The 19,222-nt window shown below is 40.5% G+C and overlaps 1 protein-coding gene across 7 annotated transcripts in view; it reads right to left on the reverse strand.

Annotated features, from left to right (window-relative positions):
• The window catches only part of dscamb (Down syndrome cell adhesion molecule b), a 122,775-nt gene that overhangs the window by 80,960 nt on the left and 22,593 nt on the right, over window positions 1-19,222 (reverse strand). For 6 of the 7 annotated variants that reach the window (XM_053422776.1, XM_053422771.1, XM_053422773.1 and 3 more), the window contains exon 1: window positions 14,130-14,247. In XM_053422776.1, coding sequence (XP_053278751.1) covers window positions 14,130-14,232 — 103 coding nt within the window. In that variant the 5' untranslated portion in view covers window positions 14,233-14,247. Of the gene's footprint in view, window positions 1-14,129; window positions 14,277-15,253; window positions 15,572-19,222 lie in introns of those variants that run through there. The other variant, XM_053422769.1, reaches the window with a different exon arrangement.

Consider the following 19,222-nt stretch of genomic DNA (forward strand, 5'->3'; position numbering starts at 1 on the left):
ACAGTATTATTTCTTATGATGAACAATAAAGTATGCACTGTAGTGTGCAGTCCTACTCACTAGTCGACTCTTATTCCAAAGATAAATAAAAATAGCTCACAGAAAACATAGTCGTTATGGTTAGTTTAAAAATTGCTTTAAATATTATTTTTAATTCAGAATTAATTCATATGAATAAAAACATTCAAACAATATTGAAAAATTAAATTAGGTGAGGCAAAATTACATCTTCAGCATAAGAACATCTTGTTTTGGGCAGGAGTGAGAAAATAAATGACTGAATGGACTTGAATTCTTTTTTTAAAACCAATGAGGGCACTTACAATTTAAACAACATTTCATTACCTCCTGTTACCAGCATGCTGCTTATTAACTGAGCTGTACTGTGAATATATTTCATACATGAGATTCATTTATTACATCCTTTTTCACATGTGGACCTGAGAAGTGCATAGTGTGCTGGCATGTGATGCTACCTTTCAGCGGCTGTCTATTACTATCTGATAACACTGTGGGAGAAGTATAAAATGCAGGCGCCAGGGCAGAGGAGGCTGAGCAAACAAACACACTGAGGGGTGGGGGAGAGAAAGGACAGATGTATTGAAAGCTGCTGAGTGATGTGACTGAGGGAGAAAGAACGAGGGATTTGCAGCGGAGAGAGAGAAAGAGAGAGAGGGTTTTTTGAATTAAATTCAAATACTTTCATATGGGTGTTAACCAAAACAAGGCCACACTGTACTCTACATATGGAAATGTGACACACAAAAGGATGGCCATGAGAAAACCTACAGCATGAAGGCTTTTCTCTGAAATTATATTCACCATCAGTCATTCAGCAGCGTATCTCTGATCCAAAATGTAATGGTTTAAAAAAACAAATCAAGCCCGATAAAAAACAACCCAATATTTCAAAGACTATCTTCTCATTAATGGCTTCTCACCACATCTATTTGGCCATGATTTTAAAGAACTCAGATTATGGGTTATCTTGGATTATGCAAAGGACCCTGTGCACAAACACTTATCAGTTTCATTTCTTTGTCCTCCCAATGATATTCATGCCAAATCCCTCAGTGCTGTATCTTTGCTCACAGCTGGCAAGTGTAACTAAAGGATTATGCAAGCAGCTTCTACAAGCAAATAGATTTCTCCCTACTTCAGAGGAAACTGCTAGTTATGCAGCGCCTATCTGTCCGCCAGGCACACACAAAAACAGGCCTCCGATTTTCTTTTTCTCCTCCTTTTTTTCCACTTATTTTAACAGTGCATTTCAAAGAGAGATGGAGAGGAAAGAGAAGAACGAGAAACAGTAGGGTAAACAAAACAAGCACCAAACCAGCAGGTCTAACACAATTTCACTGTACTCTATGTACAGGCTCACCTATTCTGTATCAGCCAGCTGAATGCAGAGGTGAAGCGGCTGCACACGTCTGCACCGCTGCATTCAGGTGTTTGTTTCAGAACAAAATGGCGGCTGAAGCAAGAGGGTGGCAGAACTTCATTGGAACTGGATTTGCATTAAAGCACAAAATCAGGCAGGATGCTTCCACCACTTAAACCAATAGGCCTGCAAGGACGGACAAAGACTGGATATCCACTCAGTGTCCAGGACTGATGCCTCAAAGCGGCACGTGAGCTGTGGCTCCGACTACTTTCTGTCTGTAAAGGTTTCTATTCCCATATATGGTCCGCATCAAGTGTGTAGCCTATGACAGTGCTTTCCAATCCTCTGCGTGGCCTCGTTGCTGTCCCTGAGGGAAATGTGTATTAATTAGCATTGATCTGGAGCAAGAAAACACAGAGCAGATTGGGACAGGACCAAGGCCATCGCAGATACAGGAGCGCCCTTCAAATACAGCACAGAATACATTTGCATTTTACATTTTTGGGCAGCCCACTGACGTCCTGATCCACAGAAATGCACCACAAGTGCAACAGCAGAACAATTTATAGGTAAGAAATATCCAATCAGGTTTTTATGCCATATCACAAATAAACAATTTGCCTTACAATGAAAGAACTTTTTTTCTGTTTTACTTCTGAAATGCCTCAAATATTCTAGTTTAAATTTGATAACAATAAGGGGATTTAACCCCTGTCCATAAGATTACAAAAAACTACTAGACGGATGGCACAGGATGCAGTATGGGTCAGGGAAGAACTGTAGCGAATTGATTTCTGTGTGTGCAATTTGGTTCAATCAGCCTCATTGAATTTAAGGGGACTATTGGGCCTTGGCGAAGGTATGCTCTCTGCTGAGTGCCATTCTAGTTTGATTCTGTTTTGATATCTAACTTTTTTTGGGGGGCTCCACTGAACATCTTTGTATATGCAGGAAACTCAATTTAGAATTATTCTACCCTTCCTCTCATCTCTCTCCCTCTCTCTGTCTCTTTATCAGCTAGGAGGCCTCATTTAAAAATCAGTTCTTCCACAATCATTTTGTGCTTACGATCAAATCCCTGCAAAAGTTGTGACACAGCGGATTTGCATTGATTATTTCCAAACTTCTGCAATTCAGTTTAATTAGAAGTTCAACAGATTTCTGATGCATGATTATCCCTGATCTGATAAACTCTGTGAATTGTGAAATGATCATGTGCCCATGAACATGTTACACATCCGGTACTAAATACTGTTCAACTCTTCCTCATTATGCACATTACATTTGCTAATTTAGATTCTACTTGAGCAGACACAAGAATCACACATTATAACTATGTAATAATCAGCCTAATACTGGAGATGGTTTTGGTTTTGGTGGTCTGGTGCAAAATATTTTAACATGTCACATTTGACTTGGTACTATTATATAGACCAAACAATAACCTAGTAATTGTAGAAATAATACATTTAACATTGAATATATGTTACTTCCGCTTGATAACGTCACGAAGCAGCATTGGCTCATGGGAGTTGTTGTCTTCACCATTAAGATTGATATAAACAACAGCTAACTGGCTAAAAGTTTATTATTCCTTAATTCACGTTGTTTGCCCCTGAAGTTATAGAAAAGACGAGCAAAGCCATTAAAAGGAGACCAGAATGAAACCTACTGATACTTTGATTAAAATTGAGGTTTGAACATTGTTGTTAACATTTTGGATAATGTAAGTACAGACGTTAAAAAACCTATAGCATAGGTCTACTTATTTTAAGGAATTTTAATGAAGAATTGTTGCATATCATATCTTTAAAACAATATAAAGATTGTGCAAGGCTCATTTGTGGTACACATAAAGGTCTGTTGTGCTTTTGAATTTGTTGATGAAAGTTCTTTATCCTATCTCAACCAAATGCAGAAAAGTCAGAGAACAATCTCCTCAACACTATATTTCACTAGTTAAGAAGAGACAGAGGAAGGAAGAGAGAGAAAAGGAGAGTTTGGCTTGGACAACCAGACAGACTTACATTTGCCCTATAGGAGGCCGAGGGAACCTGACCACGTTGCTATGGAAACTCAAGTACAGCAGAAAGTAACAGGAAAATCAATTCAGATTGAGCTTATCTCTCTCTCTCCCTCTCTCTCTCCCTCTCCCTCTCCCTCTCCCTCTCTCTCTCTCTCTCTCCCTCTCCCTCTCCCTCTCATTTCACCAGGGCTACAAAGCACATTGCCACTCTCAACCACAATTTAACTATTGCCGGGCTGATGCAGCACTAATCAGAACAAACGCCACGATTTTTCTTTTCATTTGCTTTAAATGACAAACGTAGATTATACTAACCAGAATAATACGTCTACAAAACCCCAACTCTGAAACCGCATGAAAGAAAGATGCGGGCGTGAATGCGCTACGACACAAACACAAATCACCCTCTGTCTCAGCACACACTATTCATGCTTGCTCTTTCTTTCCTATCTCTCCATTCTCTCCTCACTCGCTCCCTCAGAGCTGCGACCGCAGCTGTGTGCAGGTGATAAGCGTGTGCAGCGATGGGCGCTCGCCTCTGATTGGCTTGCTCAACTCCTACGCTGATGTGAAGATTGCAGGCTGTGTCTGTCAAAAGGCCAATCCTTTTGCGGTAGTCACCTTGTGACGTCACAGAATGACAGCTTGACTGGCCGCTTCATTCCCCCTTTAATGTGTCTTCATGACGCATTCCACTAACGTTTAAGAATCAATCATGGACAGGATGAGTTATGGTCAAGCATATAGAATACGCTGGTGTTGAGTGCACACACTCACATGAACTCACAGTGCTGATCATTTACCAGACAGTGCGGTTTTGACAGGAGCTGACTGTCGCCCATCCAGCCTCCTTGTTTCCACCACAGCCACTTAGCAGCAGCCTGGAGGGAGTTTGGGTGTTGTTCGGATCTCAGTTGTTGGCTGTACAATGGCAAGGTGAGGTCAAAGACAGGCACCAAGTGTACTCAACTTGCATGTTTGTGTGTGTGTGTGTGTGTGTGTGTGTGTGTGTGTGTGTGTGTGTGTCTCTGAGTGTGTTCTCAAGGCTCACGTCAAAGAAGAGGCAAGAGGAGAGAAAACGAGCCTTGAAGAAAAATAATGATGCTTGATGCCTCATACATCAAGAAAAAGATTGAGGGTCACCTTGCAGTGGTGTCAGCTGGTCATTAGCTACTGAGGGATTCAGTCTGCAGAACGCTTTGTTGAAATCACAGGAGGAGTCGACTGAAACTGATATGATGCAGTGACAAGGTGCAGTCATTTGGTATTTTTGATGATTTTAAATGTAAGTATGTTTACATTTACTTAGTTATATAACAAAATACAAACAGGCATACCCCTAGCCCCAGGGTTTTGTGTACAGATGTTTTGAAGTAAAAAGTCAACCTGTAGACTTGAAAGGCAATCGTTAATACATTAAATTTCATTGTCATGTATGCGTTGCTTTAACCCTTGATGGTGGGGGTGCCTAACGCTTGGTGCCTGCAGCTTGTTTGCCTGCAGCGTTGCTTGAAAAGTTGCGCTTTTCTATACTGCTACTGCACACAATGACAGCAAAGCAAAGCAATGGAACCACAATGCAAATTGGTAATATTCAAAATGAAGTCATGTATAGCCAAACTCAAAAATGTGTGGCTGTAAAGTTCCCAAAAAAACTAAATCTATAGATCCATATATTGTTTTGTGGTAAAAGCACTCAATTAGATCTCTGCTCCTGACTCTTGTCTGGCAGGTGCCCTAAAACCATGATCATGTCTAATCAGGGATACAAATGCCCAGCGTGGGGCCACGGGCACCAAGGCTCTGTGTGAAAGTTTAAAGAGGCTCTATGGGATTTACTGTATTTTTCCAGATTTACCACCCTGGGAGCCGAATAAGACCACGTGTTAATCCTTGATTAGATGGAGAAAAAATGGATTAAAAAATCCTTATTAGGTCAGCTGAGTGATTTGAGTTATAAGTGCCTTTTTTTCTCTAATCAGTCACTTTTAAGATGGGATCAGACACTGTTGTATCATGGGGTGTGACTGGGCCAGCATTTCTGTCTCCATTTCCCCCAGCACTTCAGCTAGGAACATATGGGCAGGTTCCTCTGTGAACCATGCCACCTGTCACTAACACATGCACTCACACAGGAGACGCAGGGAGTTTGCAACGACACAGCCATCGTCCCACATCCAGGAGAGTTTATAAACAGAAATTAATTGCTTGTTCCGGCTGTAATTAGCTCACGCCATGCTTATTACTAATCTGTGTCTTGGCCCGACGCCAGGCTAGTTCTGGCCCGGCTCCAGTCCATTTTCAACACTGTGATGTTCCACAGTAATCCATAAGCTCTGGCAGGATGGACCAGTTCCACCAACCGAGCCTCACTCAACTGTACACAAAATAATTCCAACTTTTCTATAAAGAAATCTCAATTCACCTATTACTGTATTTCACTGTCTATAAATGTATACAGCTGTTCTGTTTTGATTCCATATAAAACTAAATTGGCACTCAGAGAGCACTTAGATCTGCCAAGGCCAAACAGTCCCATTAGAAAACTACATTCAAATTCACTAGATTTCGTTTTTTATTTGGATCTGCACGAAATGGCACAAACTCATATTTATCAGTCCATTAACCATGCCTGAATTTTTTCATCAAGTTCCAGGAAATATTTTATGAGAATTTAATGAAAATATTGAAAAACGTCCTATTTCACAATGTTAAAGAAAGCAGAAATTAAATTTTCTGGATCCGCTCCTTGATCCAGATCCTTACCAATTTCCATGGGATCTTTACTGACCAGTGACACCACAGCCCAAGTTTTTGAGGTAATCCGTCCAGTAGTTTTTGCGACAGACAGACGAATAAACAAATAGAGGAGAAAACATAACCTCCTGTTTAGCTGGAGGTAAAAATCTACACAATATAGTTAAACTAAATATAGCCTTAATATTGTAACGTTTGTTTGATAGGATTTCATATGCGTTACCACGCTAGGATCCATGAAATGTGGAAAAAACTAGGACATTGCGGTGTAATGACAACACACTCGACCAAAGCGCTGCTTATTTAAGCTTCTGTCTTCCATCCAAGTTGAAAACAAAGGGGCTTCCCCATCACAGAACGCCAAATTGCCTATTAAAGATGAGAGCATGTTCAGTCTCCCAGTGCGCCCAGCCATCACCACCCTCATCATTCCCTGCCTAAACAGCCTAATGGCTGCCATATTGCCACAGTTTATTAGTAAACACTGATGGAAGGGTGCCCGCCTCAACAGTTGTTGATTTTGTCTATCCGTATGGAGTATCAGCTGGTAATCACAGCCGCAGTGCCAACATGTTGTCTGCTGCTCAGTCTCCCGTCACTAAATAGATTGCTTTATTGTTTTATGTCCATAGTGATTAGGATGTCAGTAGATGGCTTAATATAGCAAATAAACATAAAACTTAAAGCACATTTGAGAGCAGAGAACAGCCTCTCTGCTTGTATTCCTCCTCTCCTCTGCTTTTCTGGATGTTTTAAAAAAGAGAACGTAAAAGTGAGGAGTTCTAATTTACATTGTTTTTTGGCACAAATTACGAGTCTGTGTCTGAGCCTGAGCTTGAGAAGGACACTCTGAGGATGACCTTAGTTTTAAGATGCTTTTGGGAAGCCCAGTCCAAGATCGATATCCCTCCATCTCTGTCTCAGTAGCCCTTCTATCGATCCTTATCAAATATGTATCACGTCCTCAAGCCTTCACCGCAGCTAAGATGGAGACTTCAAACAGCAACGGCTCAAACAGAAAGTCAGAGGAGCTGCCTTGCTTTCTTCTTTTCGAAATGGCAATCCTCATAGATGTGGGAAGATGTGAAACAAATGTAAAAAGACTCAAACTGAGAGCTGCACCATCCCGAGAAGTCACAATCTGATATGAGAGCTTTAAAATAAAGAAAAAGAAATGTAATCACTGCTATTTAAAAAGCTGTGACATCAAAGCTTCAGAATAACACCAAATGAATGCTGTCCTAAAGCGCGCTCAAGACAGTGGGTTAAGCCTTGTACAAAGGCAACAGTGAGACATGCACACAATGCATAAAGAAAACACAACCCCCCTACGCACATAACTATCTCTGCTCTAACCTCCCTTCTTACTAAAAGGGTCGTGTCTCATCCTCTTCCAATTCCCCAAACTCGCTTTCACACAGCTCTTGTATGTTGCAAATGCACAAAATGCATCCTTCAGCTCATGTTCCCATAATTCTCTGTGGCAGCAGTGTGATTAATGCACACAACTATTGATTTTTTTTCTTTGCTCTTTTTTTATATTTCTTTCACGACGCCACTCCCCCATAACCCAGTCTCAACACAAAATACTTTCTACTTGACAGCCTCACACATTGCCCTCTGTCACTCACACGTATATATACTGTACAATGACTGCGACACACAACACAGTAACACATCTTAATACACATGCACATGATGCTGCCAACAATAAATACCCCCATTTCCCTGCATGCTTCCAGGCAGCTGTGTGCGAGTGGACTGGGAAAAGGGGTGCAGTGAAAGACAAGGGTCAGCATTTCACTAACTGCTGATGTGTGTGGGAGGAGGGGGGGAGCAAAATGATAGGCTGTGTTGTTTTCTGCAGGATGGGTGGAGTAGCATGCAACGCAAAAAAAAAAACATATCCATGCATCCACAAACTCTATGGCATATTTGCATGCATGCACACATGTACATGTTAATACCTAGAACTTCCTCTGAAGTGCTATGTGGTTACATGCAGGGATCATGAACAACTGCTTGAGCCGTGACCTATTTTCCAGCCCCCTAACAACAAGATCAACAAACCGTGTTTGGTGAGAAAGACAGACAGAAATCTGGAGAGAGATGCAGAATGAGACGTGGTAGGAAAGAGGAAGGAGGAAGGACAGTAGGAAATAAAAGAAAAGACAAGAGAGAGAGAGAAGACAGAGGGAGACTGTGTGTCTAATGCAATGCAGGCCCTTGTTTACCAAAGAAAAAGTCTCGCCCACTCTCCTCCTCTCTACCTCTCAAATCCCCTCCGTTTTATTCTCTTCTTTCTCTAACTCTCTCTCCTCTAATCTTCCCTCTCCTCATTTCTTTGCATCTTTCTTTCCTCCCGAGCTCCATTCTACCGCCATGCCCTCTTTTCAAGGTTGTTCTGACTTTGGGTGTGTTGAATTTACAGCCCCCATCTCCGTCTGCCGCTCGGTGCCCTCACTGTCAATCTCGGTGAAAAATGGAGGTGGTGGCACATCAGTGGCATGATAAATTCCTGCTGAGCATTGATCCTGTACACCAAACACCTACAGTAGCCCCTTTGAAGACGTTCTTAACATTCCAGCGATTGAGGTGGTGGCTGGTTTAGACTCTGATTCTATTAGCAAGCAAACTGTTTAATTAGCCTCTATAAGCACTCACAAGAACCCATGAGAGAAGAGTGAGCAGAATGCAAGCGTGCCGAGGCACTTTCATCGTTTAAATGCTAAACGCACAGTTGGGAGGCAGCCGACGTGAATGTGACTTAAAAATGTAACTGGAGATGGTTTCACTGATGCTGTGTGTATTGGATGGACTTATTTGCATAAACCAAATAAAAAAGACAGCATTTTCCACGCAGTAGGAAATTGACTGGGGCACTGTGCCAAGGAGGTTATGTAAGTAGAGGTGGAAAGAAGAGAAGAGAAGGAGATGTGAGACGTAAAAGAGGAGAAACTTAGATTCTGTATTGTCTTCAATACTGTTGTAATACCATAATCTGATGATGTAAACATATCCCATCTACCATCGAGAATGTCTATTTTTGGCTCAACAAAAAACTAGGGCTGCAACTAAAGATTATAATCACTATCAATTATCAAAACGATTAATAATTTGTTGTCGATAAAATATCAAAAAAAAGAAAGATTAAGAGTCAAAGAAAACAATTGTAATTGGTAGAGTAATGTTTTCAAATGTATACCTATATACGTAGTATTATCATATCATCCGATAATTATTATTCGTTGAAAAAAATTATTGGCAATAACTTTTCTGTGGATTGACTGATCAGTTAATTGACTTGGTATTGCAGATCTAAAAGGAACAAATGAAATGGCAAATCAAATATGCATACAACAATACTAACATAAATATCCTGAATAGTGATGAAGCCTGTACAGTAAATATTGATAAAATGTATTTTATCATAATAATAACAATGATTATATGTTACAATATATGGACTCATCTCTCTCCACTGGCCTCACACTGAGTCTGAGTCCAATGACAGAATAAAGCTCCTCATCCTCCATCTCTGGTCTAATCTCCAGCCTCAAGATATGAGAGGCCCGCATGTTTGTTCCAAGGAGGGAATCCTATCTCTCCAAGAGAGAGGAAACCTCTCTACATTCATTCCGCTTTTTTCCTGAGTTGTATTCTCCTCATCGCACCTCAGCTCTCCTCACCTTTGCCCTGTCTTCCCTGTCCTTCTAAGGGCTGCCCGTCTGGCCTGCAATTCCTTATCTGTAACTTTTTTATATAATTGTCTGAGGATTGTTTGCTAAAACTAATCATAAATGCCCAAACCAATTATGCCCTAAAAATGTATTTTACTGTTAACTGTATATATATTATATTAAGATGTGAATAATGCTCAGTTCTGACTAATGTGTTTAATTATGACTATATCTCACCCTGTATCAAGCTTAACAAAACCAAACTGTGGTTAGTTATCTATTGTAATTTATGCCTACATGATAAACAGGAGCATTGAGCTTCTGCTACAGTCACAAAATCGAATCTGTGTTATTCGCCCATAATCCATTTAAAACTTTTTGTTATCAGTCTTTGAATTTGCAAGATGCCTACACCTACAGAACAAGATTGTATTCGATGCTAATGTTGACACATGCATAAAAAGCTGAGAGAGACACTGTGGGTATCATTTGTTACAGGGATGGTGTTGACTCCACGCGAACGCTTCTATATCTGTAAAACATGTGAAAAGTCAACAAGTACTTGCTGTGTGTAGAAGAAGTACCCAATTGTACAAGCTAGGTGTAGATGAGAGTAATCAGCACCATTGCTGATGTGATGGAGTAAAAATAACACAGAGCATTGGGAGGACATTTTATGGCGAGCAGGCACTGAATTGTATCCTCTAATTGCCTCAAATACATGCATGCTTCTTAAAGGCGAGCACAAGGTCTCGGTCACAACACGTTGTTTGCAGCTCATTCACTGGTTCGGCTGAAGCTCTTGTCTGCATCCAAGGCCGCCCAGCTCATTACGCTCACTGGCATCATGAATGATGAGGGGCAAAAGATAACTGGGAAAAAAACACCATCCCAGCTCCGTCCCCTTTTCAAGCCCATGGCAACTTGACATGCAAACACGGGAGCATGCAAAAAAAAAACACTCCATAGACATAAACATGTGCACACTCAAAAAACAAAAGGTGCATGTGATAACACTGATGCCTTGAATAAAAGGTCCACCTTATAAAATCCTGGTAGCAACACAGTTGGACACAGCTCAGCCACTCATCTCCGCCCCCTCTCTGCTTTCGTTCTTTCTCTTTTTTATTTTATTGGCTCTTTCATCTCTCTATTAGCTCTGTCAATTGTTTATCAAAAGCAGCACGGAGGAGATCGGAGCCGGGCATTTCAAAGCTCATGCTGTGAGACCCATTTTAAAATTCATGACGGGTTAATGGTATGTTAGTGGCAACATTAGGACCCAGCAAGCTTGCGTGGCGCTCACTCACATTGAAAGCAGACCGCTTCAAATGACTACTAAGCAGTCCTCGTTCGGAGAGGTAATTCATATTGTAATTAACTTTTCAATCACAGCTGATTAATTAGGACAGGCCCCAGTCTGTAATTATGCATCTATTTTTGAAACCACACGAGAATTGGTAGATATTCAAAGATTCTGCAGCTCTGATTTCAGCCACTTTCCTCTCAACATGCAACTTACTGATATTTATAAACACATTAACACGGGGAAATATTTAACTCATACTCAGTTGCAGCTGCCATTGGTCAGGTATTCAGTTTAGGTTTCTTAAATCAATTTTGAATGAAATTTCACTTCAAAAAGCTTTCTGTTAATTAAGATGAAAATAATTGAGACTAAAGCAACTTGTCTTACATCCATAGGGAACCATTCATTTGCATGTTGCTCTGAGGTCGGAGTTTATATTGTTTGCGAGAACCTATGCAAGTGAATAGGTTCTTGTTTAAATTCAAGAACGTACGGATTAACCGAAGATTTGAAGAGGTTTCGTTCTCATTCCACTTGAGTAACTCAGCCAAATTAGTCGTTTATTTATGTTTAATTATGTTAATTGGTATATATTTCATTCAAGTTATAGCTGAGTGGCTTTACGTGAATGTTCAAGCTAAATATATGTGAATTTGGATTCTTGTTGCTGAATTAGGTAAACTACATTTTCTGATGAGAGTTTGATTGGTTATTAACTCTATTGGAATGATCTGTATTTATTAGCCTCATTTAATGTTTTTATATTTTCTTGTCTTTTGTTCTTATGGTATTTTGAAGGCATGCTTGATGTAAATACACGGCCAAAACAAAATGTATTCCTTCAGCTAGTGTTTCAACTGGAGGGGAGCTACACAAGTCGTGGTCAAAGGTTTTATTTGTTTTGAAAATCAAATTGAGAGACATCGCAACCTGAATTTTTTACCACGTACAACATCATAATGGTTATTTTTTTTCGCTTTGAGAGAAGAAATCTCGAGCCCCAAATGTTCCTCCTCATATTCTGATGCACAACACAAAGGCAGGGAAATGCGGTTGATGGTACCTTTCCCAACAAAAACCTGAGATTAATAATTCAGTGTGGCTGTGGGATAGCTATATTCTGTGTCCACAGAGACCAAGTCCTCTTTCATTAAAAACTGGAAAAAAAAAGAGAACAGAGAACATGGTCTGAAGAAGGAGTCGGAGAGAACAAGGCTGGGTCAAACTGCACCCGGTAGCCGTTGTCAGGCTCTGTCGGTATCCTTGTGGTCTCTCCTGATTTCCTGCTCATGCAAAAACATGCGAGCGCAAACACACTCACGCGCACATCCCTCTAACCCGCGCTCCTAGAGTAAACATACCCTCTCCATAACAGTGCGAAGTGAATCCGCTCATGCATCAGAATCTACCATCAAATATTTATCATGGAGCAGCAGTGATTTTGACCGTGTGCTCATGCTTTTGACAGCACTCGCCTGCTGCAATACTTATTGGAGTAAACACGGACAATCCAATATCGTTGTTCTTTTGAACGCTTGCGAAAGAACTCTGAAGAACACAGAGCATACGGTACAATCCATCAAAAACTCACTGCATATTGTATAGGCTGTCAGACCTGCTGGATGAAAAGGATGGACGTCATCGCAGACAAGACAATAAGAGCTGATTTAAGGAATGACTGGCAATGACGTTTTTTTTTCAATATAAAGCAAAAACACATATTCATTTAAAATTAATTCTCCTTTCATGAAAATCTGGTTTTGAAAACACACACAGCCGCATCTTTTTATTTTACTCCATCACATTTTGACCAACTTGACCAACATTATGATTAAGACGTAGGGGAAATATGTTTTAGAATTTGATCCTCATAATGGCTGATTTGTTTTCAGCCTCAGATGAAATAAACATCATCTCTGAGTGGTGTCTACATGATTCATTCCATTTCATTTGCAGAATGTAATCATATCTGCATGCTGCGTATTTGCCCGCTCCCCGTGACATTAAGCAACGTCTTCAACCAGCCGCTCGCAGCGAGTAACTTGAGTAACCTGGAGTAAATAAGTCGCTGGCATGGATCAGAAGACAGATCTTCACGCTTGAGAAGGTGCATTTAAAATGCCACCAAAACACCGTCCCAGATTCTGCCCTCAGTCAAATGACATCAAGTGCTCACTTACAAGTCCCTGAACGCCCCAGTATGAAGCTAAATCAGCCAGCGGGCAGTACATGGAGCAATCAAAGAGATAAGCATCCCATTTAACTTGAGTAAAAATCCAGCCCCCAGAACGTTTGGGCGTCTTGCGTTATCATGCTATAATGCTGGATTCAGACAAGGAGGGTAACTAGGTCAATGATGCTACGTAAACTGTTCCACTTTACCCCTTGCTGGACTGAAAATGGAGTTGGCTGAGGTGGAGTGCGTACAGGAGAGAGAGAGAGAGAGAGAGAGAGAGAGAGAGAGAGAGAGAGAGAGAGAGAGAGAGAGAGAGAGAGAGAGAGAGAGAGAGAGAGAGAGAGAGGCTCCGTGATTCAACGTGACAGTTATCAACATCCTTTGGCTATAGTGAGAGGACAGGGCTGCACAGATGAGCCGCAGAGCCCCAGTAATGGCAGCCGACGACAGCAAACAGGTAAGAAGATGACTCACAGTGAAACAGAACAAAGTGTCCAAAGAGCAGTGAGCAGAGCCGAGCAGGGAGGGGGCTTAGATAAACAGCCAAAAGGACGGAACACACCTCTCTCTCATCTCACAGAATCGTCATTGCCGACAGAACGCTTCACTCTGTGCTCTTTAATCACTCAAATACAGCACCTCGTACAAAGTTCCAAATATGATCGACATTAGCGTTGGCATTATACCTTCACATATTAAAATTTGTTTTGATTTTGAACAGGTTGTGTCACTTGGTTACAGATTTACCACCTAATATTCCCAGTTCTACTGAAGACAAAATGTTTAAATCGTCTTACCTGAGCTGAGTGAAACTGTGTCTTTCTCCCATGATACAACAGTGACGTAGGCCTCGACAGAAGCAGGGATAATGCACTTGAAGACGGCTACACTGCCTCTCATAGCCTTCTGGTCAGCCACTCTGACCGTGTAGGGTTCCCGTGATACTGTAGAGCAAGAAAAAGCATAAACACGCGATTTGTGTTAACGTTTGTTTCTCCCTCTTTATTTTGGAGAGATTTGGTCCAATGGAACAAACTCAAGTAGGAAAACTTGATACCTGTTGATGTGCCCTTGAATTCATATCTATAAAACTGATTCTGCTTGTGAATCTGCAGACACGGCAGGTGAGGGTTAAGATTTTGGTGCTGGAGGCCTTCTGGTTTCTGTTCCTAGTTGGACCAAGCACGTTTGAGCCGGCTTTCGTTGCCCACACAGGTTAACATATTAACAGTGTTAATATAGATAAGCTAAAATATGATCTGGACCTAAAACACCTTTCCACTCATGTGATAACTACTCAAACTGTAAATGTTGTACAGGAATTAGAAGATGGAGGCTTGGCTCAGATATCCACTGTCTACGCCGTTAAGCCCCAAAATATTGTCTGTTGCCACCGGAGGCTATTTGTTGTAAGACGTTAGCTCATGGACTCATAGATTGCCCTTGAGCAAACAGGTTCTTTACCTGAGCCAAGGAGCAAGGTTTGTTTTCCTCATTTTTTATCAACATTTCAAATTTTTCTTTAAACGGTATCTTTAGCAAGACTTCAAATACTCTAATACCCACAATGAATGGCCACATTGCTGTTGATTGAGACAGTCAAAGGCATAAGTCAAAGGGGTTAGTTTAGCCATTCTTGTTGAATGCACTTATTGTAAGTAGCTTTGGATAAAGTGTCAACTAAATGATATGTAATGTGAGGTAATTCTTTTCAATCACTAGTGTGCTTTTGCACTTAGCCTAGGATACATGGTTTAATATGATTTTGGAAATAGGATATAAATTAATTTGTAAGACTTCCATATCTTCTTCTACAGTCCATATAAATCTTTTCCTCTGGCTCTTAGCACAGCTTATACTTGTACGCCTGTTATTTCTCCCACCACTACCTGCTGACTTAAGCTTTCCTCTGTAGACTCACCAGCTTTGATGTGGACATCCTGACTCCTGATCTTGCCAGAAGGGTTCTCGGCAGTGCAGTAGTATGTGTTGTCGTGGATCAGCTTGCTGAAACTGGACGGCAGGAAGTTGAAGATCTGGAGGGTTCCGTTAGGGTGCACGTGGCGGATGCCCGGGACATCGTAGATCTCCTCGCCCGTCGCCAGATACCAGCGCAGCGAGGCAGGCAGGGCACCACCAGCAGGACAGGGCACTGCGGTCCCCGTAGTGCTGGCAAATACTACCTCTTGCAGAGATGCATTGACAAAGTATAAGCTGGAATGTAGGTCCTCACTGAAAACTGCAAGAGAGAAAAGACAAGATGTTTGCTTTTAGAACCATATATTTACACTTTATGCTGTAGCTCTTATTTTGGGTTTCTGTGGTTATGGATTTGTTACTTGGATCATGTTTTAACTCTGATTTCCTGTTAAGTGTTGACGCAACACTTTAGATGTACTGTCACTTCATCTGTTTACTATTTTAGAATGAAAATGTGGCAAATGCTTTAAAGAAAAGAAAGCACACTTTAGTATTCCTCAAAGATCATTTACTGTAAGCGTTTTCTATTCGTGTTACATGATCAGTCGTTTTGGATTCAGCTCTGTAGTGCTATCCCTGGGACTTTGGGAACATTAAATTAACATAAACTACTATCAATTATTAAATAAGGTCAGCTGCCTTGATCATATTCACATCACAGTAAAGAGAATGATGTTGAATAAAGTTTGTGCAGGATCATTCTCTAGAGGAGGAGGCGAGGGTAATAAATGTCAATGTTGGACCAATTAGCTTCAAAGCAATACACAGCTGTTTAATTTGTGAAGAAGCCAACAGATGTTTGTTTGTAATCTGAAGGTTTATATCTTTGTATTTCGGGCAAAAATAACTGTATATGGAGTATTTGTGTATCTCAGACGGGTGACGAGCCCAGAGGCTCTGCAGTAAATGGCTAACAGTGGCACTAGGCAGCTGGCTTTGACCCTCCCTGGGGAGAAAACATTTTAGCACTTCATAAATTCCTAACAAGGTTTCAAATTGCAGACAATTCCACGCTTTTCTCTGCTCCAACAGCTCACCACCAGCAATGACACACTCCGGTGACCTGCACATGTACATCCATGTTTGTCGGTAGAAATTAGGACCACTCGTTCAAAAATTATTAGCACACTATCAATCAATACTGCAGCAATTTTCTCTTACAATAATTTGTTGACACGTTGGAGAGATGGTCATTTGCAACCTTTCTGAATTGCAAACAACTCTTCCTTCGCTGCGTGTTGAAGTCACCAGCAGGTACATCAGTGAATATATTCAGATAATGTGGACTGAGTGTGGGGAGATTTAATCAATGTTAGGGAGGAATGCAGAGGGGGACAAGCCGAAGTGATATCTGACCACTTGCAATGTGATGGCACATTTTTGGAGGTAAATGTCCCAAACATTCAGACGACTGGGTAAATCATTGCAGGAGGTAGGATCAACATGTAAATTCCATTGCAGAAATCACTTGTTTTTGTTTACAGTACATCAACACCGGCGCCGCCCCTTATTGCCAAAAGCTCTTAAATCTTGTTTTCCTTACAAGTTGACATCGTCTTTGGTTTCTTACATGTGTGCCACCTCTTTTCATTCGGAGATATTTGTGTTTCAGTTGTCGTGTGAAATGGAAGTGTCATCCTCGTGCCCACTCGCTCTGACATTCCAGACATTTTACTGCTGGATCCTCACATGGGCTCAACCCGACTCCGCTCTCACATACAGGAAGAATATGTTTTATTAACATGTCTGGACTTGAGTGCATGGTTGAAAGCATCATATGAAGGATTCATTTTGTTTTCTTTAGGATTATCAGGTATTTTCTGTGCGCCACAGGTTTTGAAGTAGAAGCCATCCTCACATGACATGATAGGATTCAGGAGATGATTCAAATGAATAAGACCAATGATGATAACACCAATGAGGCTATAACATGGTAACATGAATGCATTTATATGTTGCAGTCATCAATTATTCTAAGTTTAGACTGTAGGGCTAATGGTTATGGTTCTTTTCATGTCTGAATTTCCCAATCTGACCAGTCCTGATGGTCAGGGGAGAGTGTGAGAACAATATGGACCATGAACTAGTAATCCTACTGTTTTTTATGAATCAATGAGAAGACTATTCATTAGTTATCAAAATGTGCTCTCCCATATGATGTTATTTGATGTACTACTGTAACATTTAGAATATATAAAGGGTTCCTATAGAATATGAGCTAACATCATTCAGGCTAACGTTTGCTAGCGTAGACTTTAGCCTACACAAGCTAGCTTAAAGGTATTCCTGTTTGTGCCTTAACCAGCTAACAAGTTATACTCATGTGATAATCAGGTTAATATGTAAAAACATTGTGAAGCAGTTCTAAAGTTAAAGAGACCAACACACACCTGCAGCTGATTTAAGCTAGCTTGCTCGCAGTACATGTAATGGCTAACATTTAGCATTGCAGCGCCACGCCTTACTCATTAAAAATATGTTAATGCTGCTGTTATTGACCTACAATAACTCAGCTTGTAGTGAATAGACCTGCTCATTACTAACTAGACTTTGGGATGTAAATGTTAAAACACATGTAACTTTGACTGGTCAGAGAATGAAGTAAGAAGCTCACCATCAGCACTACAGACTGAATCCATCCACCATCACCTGCCTTCGCCCTCTGTCTCTTTGTAAATGCACATTTTATATATGAATGGTCACATTAAAACTCACTGCGGTAAAGTTCTGTTTGTTTCTTAAAGATTCAGTATGTAGGATTTAGGTGAAAGGGATCTACTGGCTGAAATTGAATATAAAATAATCCTAGAGATGTTTTCACTGGGTACAATCTAAATTGTACAAATAGTTTTCTTTACCCTAGAATGGTGTCTTTATATTCAAATATTTTATATTTACATCAGTCCAAACTGGACAAACTAAACACCTTTTGAGTTTTTACTCAAATTGTAAATAATTCTGTTGTTGCTTAAAATCATACTCAAAACACAAAAATTATTCATGACAAAGAATTCTTTAACCTATATTTTAAAATATAATCACAACTGTTTCCCAGGGAAATATGTAATGTGACCAAAACCCTTATGTAAAGGAGTAAATATATATATACTGTGCTTTATCTTTGTTGATCAAGGCAAATTGTGTACATTTCATAATGAAATTTTGATTATTTTGTTGTTGTAAAAAGGAACTTTGGTATACACTCATGTACAGCCTCTTACATTGAAAAAAAGTTTTCAGCAATTTGAATCCTTTAAAATGGGATCAGATAGTGCGCTGGGCCCTCAGTGGTTCTGTGGCAGCGGCCAAGATGAAAATAATACATCAAAGTCATATTACATTGTGATTCATTCTCGGTTTCCAACTGGCACAGGGAGTATCAATCTTCCCAGTGCTCTGTGGATAATAAAGACTGGAGCCAAAGGGGGCTCCTGTCTGCAGTAACCCCACCTGTTCATGGACGGTGCTCAAGATTAGCGACATGGAGATGATACAGACACATTTGTACCAATAGAAACTAATTCTTATATTTCCTTCATTTATAAAAAATGCAATTATGGACTGGCCCACATCAGACTTTTCAGGAAATAAAATGTGTGCACTTAGTTAATTAATACTTATTTGTGTATTGATATGTTACAGAGCTACAATAGTAAACGGCTGGAGAGACATTGATCCGAGAAGTGCGTGGTTACTTGGAAAGCTTAGATTCTGTGCAAGCATCGGAGAAATTGGATTAGGATTTATGTCATGGCTGTTTTGATATTCGTCTATTTCACATATGGAAGGTATGTGAGAGCAACTCAATTTCGACCGGCTGAGTGATAGTGTGATTGATTTAATAAAAAAATTAAAAAAGGACTCTGGTGGAAGGGTGCATATCATTGAGCGCTACTCCTTTTCCTAATTG

This window comes from Pleuronectes platessa, chromosome 5 (genome assembly GCF_947347685.1).
Source record: "Pleuronectes platessa chromosome 5, fPlePla1.1, whole genome shotgun sequence".
Taxonomy (NCBI): Eukaryota; Metazoa; Chordata; class Actinopteri; order Pleuronectiformes; family Pleuronectidae; genus Pleuronectes; species Pleuronectes platessa.